Source organism: Nuphar pumila, chromosome 15 (assembly GCF_984573655.1).
Source record: "Nuphar pumila chromosome 15, dmNupPumi1.hap1.1, whole genome shotgun sequence".
NCBI lineage: Eukaryota > Viridiplantae > Streptophyta > Magnoliopsida > Nymphaeales > Nymphaeaceae > Nuphar > Nuphar pumila.
Genome location: NC_143263.1, coordinates 90,880,052 through 90,894,623, shown reverse-complemented (window position 1 = coordinate 90,894,623; position 14,572 = coordinate 90,880,052). Strand labels below are relative to the sequence as shown.

General features: G+C 38.3%; 1 protein-coding gene across 1 annotated transcript in view; it reads right to left on the bottom strand.

Moving 5' to 3' along the window:
- Window positions 1-14,572, bottom strand: part of LOC149815977 (protein transport protein SEC24 C-like) — a 175,970-nt gene that overhangs the window by 36,088 nt on the left and 125,310 nt on the right. The window contains exons 13-14 of the mRNA XM_089988866.1: window positions 2,937-3,008; window positions 2,774-2,857 (exon numbers count right to left, since the gene is read on the bottom strand). Of these exons, the coding sequence (XP_089844992.1) occupies window positions 2,774-2,857; window positions 2,937-3,008 (156 nt within the window). The remainder of the gene's footprint in view (window positions 1-2,773; window positions 2,858-2,936; window positions 3,009-14,572) is intronic.

Below are 14,572 nucleotides of genomic sequence, written 5' to 3'. Positions count from 1 at the left end.
CAATTCCTAAGTGGGTACATTAAAAGGTACCAATTTTTCCTGTTAGACGCTGATTAGGCAACTACATTGTAGTTGCCTAGATGCGATGGCAGTTAAGTCATTTCTTATTATTATGACATGTACTCTGTTTTTTTATATGTTGATTATGTTTTATATGTGTGTGTTTGTGTTACTTTGTTTTTGTGATTTTTTTTGTGAAACGTTAAAAGCATGCACAATTAATTTTAGCTTATCATGTTTTTTATATATGTTTGTGCTACTTTGTTTTTGATACATTTTTCTGTTAAAGGCTGATAGTTAAAAGACTGAAAATCATGTTTAGTATTACTCATTATGTAATATGTTATTTATATAGAATTATGTATTATTGTACTTTTGTAATTTTTCTGGGAAAGTCTGAAAGTATGATTTTGTATAAATAAATAAATATATGTATATATATATAAGCATTCTGATTATGCTATGAATTTAATATATAGCTGTGTATGTGTGTTAAAATCAAATTTTATGTGAAAAGCTGAAAGCATATTTTGTTGATTATATTGCATATGTTATGATAATTGAATGTGTGTGTGTGTGTGAAGTTTTATATAGATTTTGGTTATGTATATTTTGTGAAAACATGTATAATTTTGTACTTGTTAGATGAAAACATCTTATTACTAAAAGAATTAAACATATTTTTATGTATATTTTGTACTTTTTATTTTTTAATTGAGGTACCACATAGTCCTCAACTAGTCTTTTTAGGGTGTACTGACTAGGCACTAGGGGTGGCACTCGGGTCGGGTTGGCGGGTTGGCGTGTCAGCATACCTCAACCCGAACCCGACCCGTTTATTAAACGGGTCGGCTGTGGCAAACACGAACCCGACCCGTTTAATAAACGGGTAACCCGACACGACCCGCCAACCCATTTAATAAATGGGTTGGGTCGGGTAAACGGGTTTTCAGGTTCGCGGGTCAGGTTGGCGGGTCGGGTTGACGGATCGGGTTGGCAGGTAGGCAGGTCGGGTTGACGGGTTGACGGGCCGGGTTGTCGGGTCGGGTTGGCAGACGGGTTGGCGGGTCGGGTTGACCCACCCGCTTAACCCGTTTATTAAACGGGTCAGCCGGGTTGGCGGGTTGGCATACCCCCAACCCGAACCCGACCTGTTTAATAAACGGGTTATGCGGGTCGACCCGTTTATTAAACGGGTTGGCCTAAGCCCAACCCGAACCCGCCTAAGAGGCGGGTTGGCGGGTCGTGTCAGAAATTGCCACCCCTACTAGGCACCGCTTACTGCTTTTGACTACATAGCAACAGACAACAACAGAACACAGGATTCCAGGTACATAGTTTGTCATGTTGAAGATGTACTTTAATCAAGTGTCCTTGAACTTTGAAATTTGTGGAGCGCAGTGACTGAATGAAAGTTCTTAATGCAATGTAACACAATAAGGAAAGAAGAAACAAGCAGAAGAAAGTCTACAATCTTGTAAATTAGTGAAAAACATATACAGAAAAACTTAAATATAGATGCTCTACAACAACATAACAACCAAAATTGTCAACTGCATAGGTAACATCGAATCAATCCCAAGGCAATCCGAAGATGGCTGCAACTTTTTAGTTTTCAGACATATTTTTGTTTGTGTATTAATAATAAAGATTGTTGAAATTTAAATATAATCTATGATATCTTCAAACAAACTTTTTAATCAATTAAGGAATATTATTGCTTTAATTGTGTCATATTTCAATTTTATTTTAAAGATTATATTTATATTTTATAATACAACAATGAGAACTTTGCTAAAATATGCAACTACCTAAGACTCTATTACACTACAATGAATTTGTTTCAAGCTTTCTCTATTACCACAGTAAATACAGTATTGTGAACAAAGGATGGATAACTAGTGGCACTTTCCAGATTGCACAGGGATTAGTTGTCAGCTATCATTCAGGAGATCTTTTAGACAAACGCATATCCTCCAGTTTAGAGTCTAGATCTATGTCACATAGGTGCGGGTGCGCATGCGCATGCGCATGCGCATGCGGCACTTTAAAAAAACTTGGGTGCGGGGGTGCAGGGAGGGTATATATATATATATATATAGATAGATAGATAGATAGATAGATAAAAATAGACTCGATTAGGGTTAACTGAATCTACTTTTGGATAGAAATGGACCTCAGTGTGTTGACTTCACCCAACACAAAGGAAGTTGTGTCCAAGTGCCGTACCCGCCTGGGTGCGGTGCAACGCAGGTGCGGTGCCCTGTTAGAAGAGTCTGTGTTACATAGGTCTAGATTTTCCAAGAGTGTAATCAATTTAGTTGATTGGTGTGAGGAACGAAAAGAACAGTACCATAAAGTTGGTTGTAACCTGAGACAAGCATAAGACAGTCTTTACATCTATCATGAATTTTCACATGATCATTACAAATAGTATCTAATATAGTCATTGTGCAGTTACAAAGATATTTTCCACATTCTAACAAGAAGCACATTATTAATGTAAAAACATATGAAACAAGAGAATTATCTGCAATATACACACTCAACCAGAGTCAAGATTAACTGAAATAACAAGATAAAATATGCACCGGTGTAAAAGGCTTGAAATAAACTTCCATGAGCTTAACATTAAGGGTCCAAAAAATATCAGCAGTAAATATAAAAATGTGATCTTAATCAAACCACACTCAGTTTAAAACCCATATTCTCCATTTCAGCATAAACTAATCAATATCTAAACCACCCTGCCAATCATGTGCAATAAGCCTACCTGCCCACCAGTAGTTCTTGGTACAACAGATATGGAGGCAATGTCAACGTAGGTTTGGGTTGTGGTGAATACGTCTACACAAACCTGACAGAAAGTACGATTGCAAAGGTTAAACACACCATCACCCTGTATCATGGGAAGGAAACAGTAGAATTAAAGTTACCTGATACTCGGCAAATTCTATTGCCAGAGTCTTTAAGGTCTTGTCAGCTGGTTGAAGTAATTTATGGGCCTCCTGACTCACAACCAAATATCGTGTTGATAAGAATAGCAAGACACATGACACAAGTTCAGAAAATCCCATATTTATTATCACCAGTACATAACACCTAATTGAAGCAGAAAAACTTGATCTGTTTTAATTCATGAGATTACTAGGAGTGTAATACCCGTGATTTTTATCATATAAATAAACTTGAAATTTAGGTTGTTAAGCCGGTACGAGGTTATTTTTATTGTTTTAATTGTTTAGTTGTACTTGAATCTCGGATATCCTATTTGGATCTTCAATGTTGGATTCTTAGTATCCTGTTCGGATTTTTAATATTCCATTTGAATCTTAGCTAACGGATCACGCATATTTTTAATTGCATATTTGGTAAAAGATTTCAGTCAAATGGATCGGATCTCTATTAGTGGATCCTCAGTATCATGATCAAGTGTGATATTGGATCCGGGTCAAATTGAGTGGATCCACGAAGTTTTAAATCAGATTCTTAATAAGAAATTTTTATATCGGACTTAAAACACCTGATGGGGATCCGTAATAGCCTATGCGATGTTTGGATCCACATTACTTCATTTGGATCCTGGACTTTACAGATTTAAATATGGTAAGGGTCCAATTAAACTTCTAATCGGATCTCGGATACTGGATATTTTGAAATTTTAATGGAGATTGCACATTGGAAACCATAATGCCCAAATAAATATTTACTTTTGGATCCATGGTACTCTATTCGAAATCGTACCGAAAATTTTATAATGTTTTGGATCCTTGGGCGGATCCAGATTTGCTTAATTGGACCCATAGTAATTCAATTTGGATCCCTATTCAAAATTATAAATGTTAACACCTTAAAAATCTAAAAGAAGATCCGGATCCATCCATGGATCCAAATAGGCTAAGAGTGAACCCAAACTAATAAGAAGGTCACGGGTTCGGGCAAACCAAACCCACACCAATTTGTGCGTTAAAATGAAAGTATGAAAAAAAAGGGTATGGCCTGATACGGGCTGCCCGATAAGAGGGCGTGTTAGGGTTCAGAACCCTAACACACGTCCAAGTAACGGAAAGAGAGAGGGGCGCAGCGCAGCCGCCGGAGGAGAGCTCCTCTCTTCTCGGGCTTTCCCCTACAAGGGGGGGGGGGGGGGCGAGTCCGTCTTGTGAGAAATCAGATGTGGGAGTCACCTTACTATCGTAGCAAGAGATAGAGAGAGAGGTAAGAGGGAAGAGAGAAAAAAAATGTTGGGCGGCAATGATGTCTTCTCCCCTTTCCATTGATATTTATATGTTGTACGAGTGGTACAATACAGTACAATAGTACAATACAGTACAGTATGTTGTACAATACAGTACAATACAGTACAATAGTACAATACAGTACAGTATGTTGTACAATACAGTACAATACAGTACAGTAGTACAATACAGTACAGAAATATATTCATTTACATATACATATTTAACAGCCTCCCTCAAGTTGAGGATGATCTTCAATCATGCTCAACTTGCCCTTAAGTAACCAAAATTGATGACTAACCAATCCTTTGGTGAAGATGTCTGCTACTTGGTCTTCTGATCTGACATACGAAGCCTCAATTTCTTCTGTTTCAATCTTTTGTCTAACAAAATGCTGATCAATCTCAATGTGCTTCGTGCGACAATGATGAATAGGGTTAAAAGAAATATTAATGGCACTTTGATTATCACATAAAAGCAGAGAGGAAGAGATAGGTTCATTCAACTCTTGAAGAAGATGCCGTACCCAAGTGACATCAGCTGTCCCTGCTGCCATTGCCCTGTACTCTGCCTCAGTGCTGGATTTAGCAATGGCCTTTTGTTTCTTACTACTCCAAGTGACAATATTTGGGCCAATAAAAACACAATATCCTGAAACCGACCTACGCTCATCAGGGTCCCCACCCCAATCTGCATCACAATATGTAAGTAAACGGTGTCCTGTAGTGAAGCTTTCATCTTTGTGATAGAGCAATCCATCTCCAATAGTCCCTTTCAGATATCTGAGAATACGCTTAATACATTCCATATGACAATCAGTGGGAGCATACATAAACTGAGATGCTTGATTTACAGCATAAGCAATGTCAGGTCTTGTAAATGTAAGATATTGCAACATACCAACAATGCGGCGATATAAAGTGGAATCATGATATAATTGGCATTCTTTTGCACTAAACTTATGATTTAAGACAGATGGGGTGCTGAGAGGTTTACAATTAATCATACCAGTGGTGTGAAGAATGTCAAGAGTATACTTGTGTTGACTTAGAGTGAGTCGATCATCTTGTCTATCGACTTCAACTCCCAAGAAGTATCGCAATGGGCCTAAGTCCTTCATCTTGAATTTGGCCATGAGTAAAGACTTGACCAAGGCAATATGTGCATCATCACTCCCAGTGATAATGATGTCATCAACATATATAAGAACCCAAGTATTAACATGATCATTCTTATACATAAATAAAGAATGATCAAGTATACTCTTAGAAAAGCCATGCTGCTGAATTTCCATGGAGAAACTCTCAAACCAAGACCGAGATGCCTGTTTTAAACCATAAAGAGACCTTCTCAATTTACAAACCCATGTAGCCGCATCATGTTCACTATATCCAGGAGGTTGCTCCATATACACCTCTTCCTTCAAGTCCCCGTGTAGGAACGCATTCTTGACATCCAACTGGCTAAGAGACCAACCATGCTGAAGTGCCAAAGTGAGGATCACACGAATGGTGCCAATTTTGACAACAGGGCTAAAAGTTTCCTCATAATCTTGCCCATATTGTTGTGTGAATCCGCGTGCAATAAGGCGAGCTTTATATCTTTCAATGCTACCATCTGGTTTACGCTTGATCTTGTAAACCCATTTGGAACCAACAACATTTCTATCAACAGGTCGAGGAACAATATTCCATGTATGACATTCATGAAGTGCTGCCATTTCTTCGTTCATAGCTTCAACCCAAGCTCGAGAATGGGCTGCCTGATGGAAAGTAGACGGCTCTTTCTCTTTGGCCACATTGGTTAGAAACAACTGAAAGTCAAGAGAAAAATTGTTGTAACTAACCCAACGATGGATAGGATGCCTTTCACGTGTGGATCGTCGAAGAGGGGGAGCCTCGTGAGATGGAGTTGAAGGGGCTCCTCGACGGGCATAAACCAAACCTGAAAACCGTGAAGGTGCATCCTGGATGATGGAGTTGTCTGCTTCAAACTGAATTGGTTCATCAACAACAGGATCTCTGATAGAGTCATATAGCAAAGTATCACAAAGCCATGAATCATAAGTAGTTTGCTCATATACCTGAGAAGTATCACAAGTGCTGAAATGGTCATCATCAAAAACAACATTTCTAGACACCTTAATCTTACCCAAAATAGGATCATAACATCTATATCCTTTATACCCATCGGCATATCCCAGAAATCTGCACTGAACTGCTCTGTCCTGAAACTTGTTACGTAAAGAATGATCCACATGGACATAACAAATGCATCCGAAAGCATGCAAATCATCATAAGAAGGGTGAGAACCGTGAAGCAAATAATAAGGAGACTGATCTCCTAATAATTCCATAGGCAACCTGTTAATGATATGCACTGCAGTGTGAAAGGCCTCAGTCCAAAGAGAGAAAGAAATATCAATATTGTGCATCATACTTAACGCGGTTTCAACAATATGCCGATGCTTACGTTCTGCTACTCCATTCTGTTGTGGAGTGTAAGGACAAGAGGAGTTACGTGTGATGCCATGGTCCTTTAAATATTCACTAAAATCATGAGATATGTATTCTCCACCACCATCACACTGGAAATAAGTGATATTTGAATTGAAAAGGTTCTGAACAAGAGCATGGAATTGTTTGAAAAGTTTGAACACTTCAGATTTAGATTTCATAAAGTAAATCCAAGTGTAACGAGTGAAAGAGTCAAGAAATAACACATAATAACGAGAGCCAGATAGAGATGAAACAGGAGTTGGGCCCCAAACATCAGAGTGAATAATTTCAAATGGCTTGGAAGCTCTTTTATTGATACTTTGAAAGGGAAGTACATGACTCTTGCAGACATTACAACTAGGACACTTATGATCTAATTTGACTTTGGGAATAAAACCCTGAGAAGACAATTTGTCAAGAAACCCTTGACTACAATGACCTAACCGACGATGCCAAGAAACTGGCTTATTACATTGCATAACAGAAGAAGACTGACTCAAATAAGCAGGAAAAGATGGAGACACGGTAGATGACGTCTTCAAAGTCCCGGGGGCTGCTTCGAAGACGTACATGTTTCCGCGTCGTTCACCCTTAGCGAGCATCTTCTTGGTTCGAAGGTCCTTAAGACAAACAGAAGACGGAGTAAATTCCATGGATGAATTTGTTTCATCAACCAATTTAGAAACAGATAAAATGTTTTTCTCAATGGCAGGAGTGAGTAAGACATTTTTCAATGGTAGTGTAGATTGTGACAAAGAGAGAGATGCATTTCCAGTATGAGAAATAGGGTGGTGGGAACCATCTCCCGTGACAATAGTGCCAGTGCCAATATAAGGAACCATGTTGGAAAGTTTACCTGCATCAGAAGTAACATGTGCGGCTGCTCCAGAATCAATATACCAAACTCCATCATCATTCTGACGCAAATTCATGTTGTTAAATGCAGTCATCAGAATTTGTTGCACATCATGTGGCAACCCTGCACTCTGTCCCTGATCAGTACCCTGATGTGCTCGAAAATTTCCCTGCGGCTGCCCCTGAAACTGTCTAACATTCATCTGTCCAGCTCTTGGTCCTGGCCTCCCTGCCTTGTTGCGATTCTGTGGGTTGTGCCAACAATCTGCTTTCACATGGCCACGCTTGTTGCAATGGAAGCAAGTAGGGACACGGGTACCTCTAGTGGCAGGTGGAGCAGTAGGAGTAGGAAGGAGTCCTCCACGGCCCATATGAGCAGCAGGTGGACGAAATGAGGTAGACCCAGATGTAAACATAAACATGACAGGATGAGGATCATCAATAAGATGATCTTGAGTCAAACTAACTTCATACTGTAGGAGTTTGGCCTGTAAATCCTCAAAGCATGGAAGTGTAGAGGCAACCTGTAATGCAGTGCAAAACATACGATATTGGGGCCCAAGGCTTCCCAATACCTGCTGAACAACATCTCTGTCAGAAACAGGATATCCAATAGCGGCCAACTGATCAATGATAATTTTGATATCCCCTAGAAATTCAGTAATGGTCTTAGTTCCCTTTCGCATAGATTGGAACTGCCATTTCAGTTGAAGTGCACGTGATTCAGAAACCTGTGAATAAGAGTGAGCAAGATGTCTCCATAGTTCTGCAGCAGTAAAATGGTCAGAGATAGTTTGTAATATACGATCAGATAACGTGGCAGTCAAATAGGCAACCACAGATTGGTCCTTCTGAAACCAAACATCATACGCAGGATTTGGAATAGCAATGCAACTCACCTTCCCATCATTACCAGTTACCTCTTGCGTAATAGTCAAAGGTGGGGCGGGTGATCCCCCATCCAGATGCCCGGAAAGACCATGACTTCGGATAAACGGCAGAATTTGGCGTTTCCAAAGTAAGTAGTTATCATGAGTTAATTTGTGAGAAACAAGTTGAGAAAGAAATCCGGGGCTGATTTTAGAATCCATAAGGAAGAAGATCAAAGATGAATCAAATAGCACGACAGAAATTCGTAGGTTGTACGGACAGAAATTTTTGAGTTTTGGAAATCACTATTTTTTTTAGTTAATCGTGCAGAATGTACGATTTATCAACTATATTGCAAGAAATAGATAAGAAATCACAAGAAGTTTGAGAAAAGAGGCACTTTTGAGAAATGAGGGTTCCCAAATTTGGGGAAAACAGAAATTAGGGTTGATAAAATTGGGGATAACAGAATATGTAAGAAGGAAAAGATGCACGATATGAGGAAATGAAGAAACGACGTCGAAATATAGTGATTCAACGGAGAAACAACAGAGAAAAGATGAAAAAAAACACTTTCCTTGAGAACGCCCAAAAAACGCACGTCAAGGTCCTTAGGGGCCTTCCAGATGATCGTGATTACCACGCCCTTGGCTCTGATACCATGTGAGAAATCAGATGTGGGAGTCACCTTACTATCGTAGCAAGAGATAGAGAGAGAGGTAAGAGGGAAGAGAGAAAAAAAATGTTGGGCGGCAATGATGTCTTCTCCCCTTTCCATTGATATTTATATGTTGTACGAGTGGTACAATACAGTACAATAGTACAATACAGTACAGTATGATGTACAATACAGTACAATACAGTACAATAGTACAATACAGTACAGTATGCTGTACAATACAGTACAGTAGTACAATACAGTACAGAAATATATTCATTTACATATACATATTTAACACGTCTCCCTCACTCTCCTCTGCCTCTTGAAATGAAATGGGGATCTTCGAAACACGAGCTTTGATTAACAAGAGCAAGTGTCAAGAATGACACTAAAGCATAACCCTTAAAAAGGGTATAACTGGAAACAAAATAAAAATAAAAATGTATTCTTTATTGATATGAAAAACCAATTGCTTAAGAAGCATTGGAGTAAAATACAAGAGGGGCTGCACCCCTTTATATACACAGCTGAAAGAGGACTCAATAGAGCTGTTGGGCACAGTCCAACAGCTCTATTTAGAGCTGTTGGAATGTGTCAGTCCAACAGCTCTATTAAGAGCTGTTGGACTGTGTCAGTCCAACAGCTCTATTGCTAGTCAAGTCTGGACAGGACTTGACTAGCAACAGTCATTCTAGTTCAAACTGAACTAGATGACATAAAGACAAAAAATAAAAATAAAGGAAAAAAAATACAAAAAAGAAAGAAATTAAAAATGTATTTATATATATATATATAATAATATAATATTATTATATATACATATATGTACAGTTTTACATTTTAACACTCCCCCTCAAACTTACGGTACAATGAGCGAAAGTTTGTCTAAGAGAAAGTGAAATCGGGGAGCAGCGAGAGGCTTTGTAAAGAGGTCTGCTAACTGATATTCTGAAGTGACATATGGCAGATCAATTATCCCGTGTAGATATTCCTCTCTGACGTAGTGACAATCCATTTCGATGTGTTTGGTGCGTTCGTGGAATGTTCTGTTACTGGCAATGTAGATCGCACTTTTGTTGTCACAACACATTTGTGAAGCCTTTGTTGCTTCAACTCCCATGTCAGCAAGCAGTCGTCGGAGCCAAACTACTTCCATGGTCGTGGTTGCCATGGCTCTGTATTCAGCTTCGGTGGATGAGAGAGATACCTTCTGCTGCTTTTTACACCTCCACGAGATTAATGATTCCCCTAAAAAGACACAAAAGCCAGTGGTTGAGTGTCTGTTATTGGGATCACCTCCCCAATCAGCATCAGTATATGCAATTAAATCAAGAGAAGAGGAGGAAGATAAGAAAAGTCCTCGTGAAAGAGAGAACTTGATGTATCTGATAATACGCATGACTGCTCCCATATGAACAGAAGTAGGAGCATGTTGAAATTGACTTGCTGTATGAACAGCATGTGCTATATCTGGTCTGGTAATGGATAGATAGGAAAGTGCCCCGACAAGCTGTCTGTAAGGAGTAGGGTCTGCAAGAAGTTCTCCATCATCAATCTTCATTTTAACATTAACAACTTCTGGAGTGTCAACTTTCTTATCATCAGTAATACCAGACCTGAAAACAATATCAAAAGCAAATTTAGTCTGAGATAATAAATATCCTCTAGGAGAATAAGCAACTTCAATGCCTAAAAAATATTGGAACAAGCCCAAATCAGTCATTTCAAAATGAGATTTAAGAAGTGTTTTGATTGTTTCAACTCCCTGTTTATCGCTTCCGGTGATGATCATATCATCCACATAGAGAAGAAGCACAATGATCCCTGCATCAGAATTCTTAATAAACAAAGCAGTGTCAGTGAAACAGAATTGAAAACCAATATCAATCATAACACGACTAAACCTATCATACCAAGCTTTTGGTGCTTGTTTAAGTCCATAAAGAGCTTTTTCTAAGCGAAGGACTTTACCCTTAGGAATACTTAGACCAGGAGGGGGTTCCATATATACTTCTTCAACTAGCTTTCCATTTAAAAAAGCATTTTTGACATCCATTTGAAAAATAGACCATTTTTTGATAGAAGCTAAGGCAATTAAGGTTCGGACAGTAGTCATACGAGCCACCGGAGCAAAGGTTTCTTCATAATCAATCCCATATTCTTGGGCATAACCTTTGGCTACTAAACGGGCTTTATATCTTTCAAGAGTACCATCACTCTTGGTTTTAATTTTATAAACCCATCGACATCCTATAGTTTTCTTCCCTGGAGGAAGATCTTGAATATTCCATGTAGAAGCCTTTTCAAGTGCATCTAATTCAACTTTCATGGCTTCTATCCATTTGATATCATTTTTTGCTTGAAAATATGTGGATGGTTCTTCATATGAGTGAATTAATGCAATAACTGCCCTATATGTGGGTGAGAAAGACTCGTATGATACAAACTTTTCGGGAGGCCTCGAGATTCGGGATGATTGTCTAGTTGGAATGTTAGAATATTTCTCAAGTGCACATGGAGTATTAGACTCTTGTCGCCTGGAATATTGAATACTAGTATCTCTATGAACTTCTTCATTTTCAACATTAAGATCAATAATTCTTGGATCATCATCAAAGTTACAATCAAGGTCATATTCATCAGATGTTGATGTTAGATCTAGCAAAAAGGAGTACTCAGTGACGTCTTTTAATTTTCTAAAATCAAAGAAGCTCTCCTTTTCAAGAAAGGAAACATTTCTAGACACATATAGTTTATTATTTTTGAAGTCAAAACATCTATAACCTTTCTGGTTTTCAGCATATCCTAAAAAGGCACAGGGAATCGCACGAGGGGAAAGTTTATCATTTTTGTCAGTAAATATGAAACATTTGCACCCAAATATTCTTAATCTAGAGTAGTCTGGAGAAATGTTCATAAGTTTTTCAATGGGAGTGATATTTTGTAACGAAGAAGATGGCATCCTATTAATGAGATAGGTGGCAGTTAAGGCAGCTTCTGCCCAAAAGTCTTTAGGGACTTGATTTGCTATTAATAAAGTTCTAGTGGTTTCTATAATATGGCGATGTTTTCGTTCTGCCAGTCCATTTTGTTGAGGTGTATAAGGACAAGATCTTTGATGTGTGATGCCATGCAATTTAAGATAATTTTGAAAATCTGTGGATAAAAACTCTCCCCCTGAATCTGTGCGAAAAATAGTAATATCATTTTGAAATTTGTTTTTAACCATATTATGAAAAGTTTGAAAGTATGAAAATACTTCAGACTTATGTTTGAGAAAGTACATCCACGTATGTCGGGAGAAATCATCGACAAAAATAACATAGTAAACAAATCCTCCTTTAGAAATTACTGGTGCAGGACCCCAAACATCCGAGTGTATTAATTCAAGTGGTCTTGAAGAGAAAAAGGTTCTGTTCTGAAATGGTAATCTTTTCATTTTGCCGAGAATACAATCTTTACAATCAAATGATTCAGAGTTAAAAAATTTCCCTAGATTTGGAAAATGTTGGATTTTGGCTATATGTGGGTGACCAAGTCTCTTATGCCACAGTTCCAACTCTATTTTTTGAATATTATAACAAAAAGCTTTCTTCGGCATTTCCAAAAAATCCATGTAATAGAGTCCTCCTTCTCTATGGCCTTCCCCAATCAGCTTGCCTGACTGGCGATCCTGTACCCAACAACCATGAGAAGAAAAAGAAATATTACACCCATAATCAGAAATTTGAGATACAGATAAAAGATTTAAATTTAATTTGGGAACATGTCTAATTTCTGGAATAAAAAAAATTTTTGTTTTATAAATTTTTTCAAAATCTCCTATTCCTTCTATTTCAAGAGAAGTCCCATCAGCAGTAAAGACCTTTGACACACTTGTTTTATTTTTAACACATTTGGATAGACTTTGATTATTTGGGGTCATATGAAAAGATACACCAGAGTCAAGAAGCCAAGAAATTTTACCTAAATCAGAAAAAGATGAGGCTGCTGCGCCGGTTGAAGCTTCAGATGAGGAAGAGGCACCTTTGATGAGAGGCTGAAGGATCTCCATTAGTTGGGCCAGGGAAACTGGTGCATCCTGATCTTTAGGCTCCGATCCAGCAATTGCAGCTCTTTTTTCTCTCAGCTCCTTAAGTTTGGGACATTGTGGCCTGTAGCGTCCCGGTTCATGACAGTGATGACAAATAACTTTCTTCTTATCATAGTCACCATTTTGTCGGTTAAAGTGAGGAGGCCTATATGATCGAACATGATTCCCTGGTCTAGACACGGCTAAAACAGAATCATCTTCAATTTTTGAAGAACCTTTCCGGAGACGATTTTCTTCCATTGTTAACTCTTCAATAGTTTCAATAATAGAAGGAATTTTTCCCCGGTGAAGTAAGGCCGATTTAGTGGTTTCAAATTCCGGCCTTAATCCAGTGATAAACTGGTAAAAATGTTCAACATCGAGTTGTTTCTGACGAAGCTCGATGTCTTCGGCACAATGCCACTTTGGTTCTAAAAGGGAAAGTTCTTCCCAAAGTTCGGACAACCCATTGTAATATTCACGAATAGTTTTGTCTCCTTGTGTCATCATTCGAACTTTTTCTTGGAGGTTGCACACGTGTGCAATATCTTTAAGGGAATACATATTCTTAAGGTATTCCCATGCCTTATCGGCATGATCAAATTTGGCAAGACTTGAGCATTTTTTAATGTCAACGCTATTGATAAGCCATGACATTATCTTCGCATGAGATATTCTCCATTCTTTCCATTTCTTCTCGTATGAGGCAATAGCCTTGATTTTCTCTTCTTCTGATAGAGGGACGTCTTTATCTCCCTCCTTTTTAGTAAGAGATAGCTTAGGTTCCGAATCGGAACCATCCACAATCCCCCATAAGCCTTTTCCCCATATATGGTGCTTCATGATTGAAGCCCATGTTAAATAGTTCGTATCGCTTAGTTTCATAGGCATGATGGTGACTTTATCATTGTCATCCATCGATTACAAGGAGAGAAAGAATAGGGATAGAAGAGAAACAAGAAGGAAAATGAGAAAGAAAGAAAAAAAACAATACAACAAGATGTGAAATCTTTTCCAATGAAGTGATAAAACACTTCTCTTCAAGTGGCGAACACTTTTGCAAACGGGCACGGAAACCGAGGCAGCTTTTCCTCAAGATTTAGTACTTCCGCGGCTCTGATACCATGAAATGAAATGGGGATCTTCGAAACACGAGCTTTGATTAAAAAGGGCAAGTGTCAAGAATGACACTAAAGCATAACCCTTAAAAAGGGTATAACTGGAAACAAAATAAAAATAAAAATGTATTCTTTATTGATATGAAAAACCAATTGCTTAAGAAGCATTGGAGTAAAATACAAGAGGGGCTGCACCCCTTTATATACACAGCTGAAAGAGGACTCAATAGAGCTGCTAGTCAAGTCTGGACAGGACTTGACTA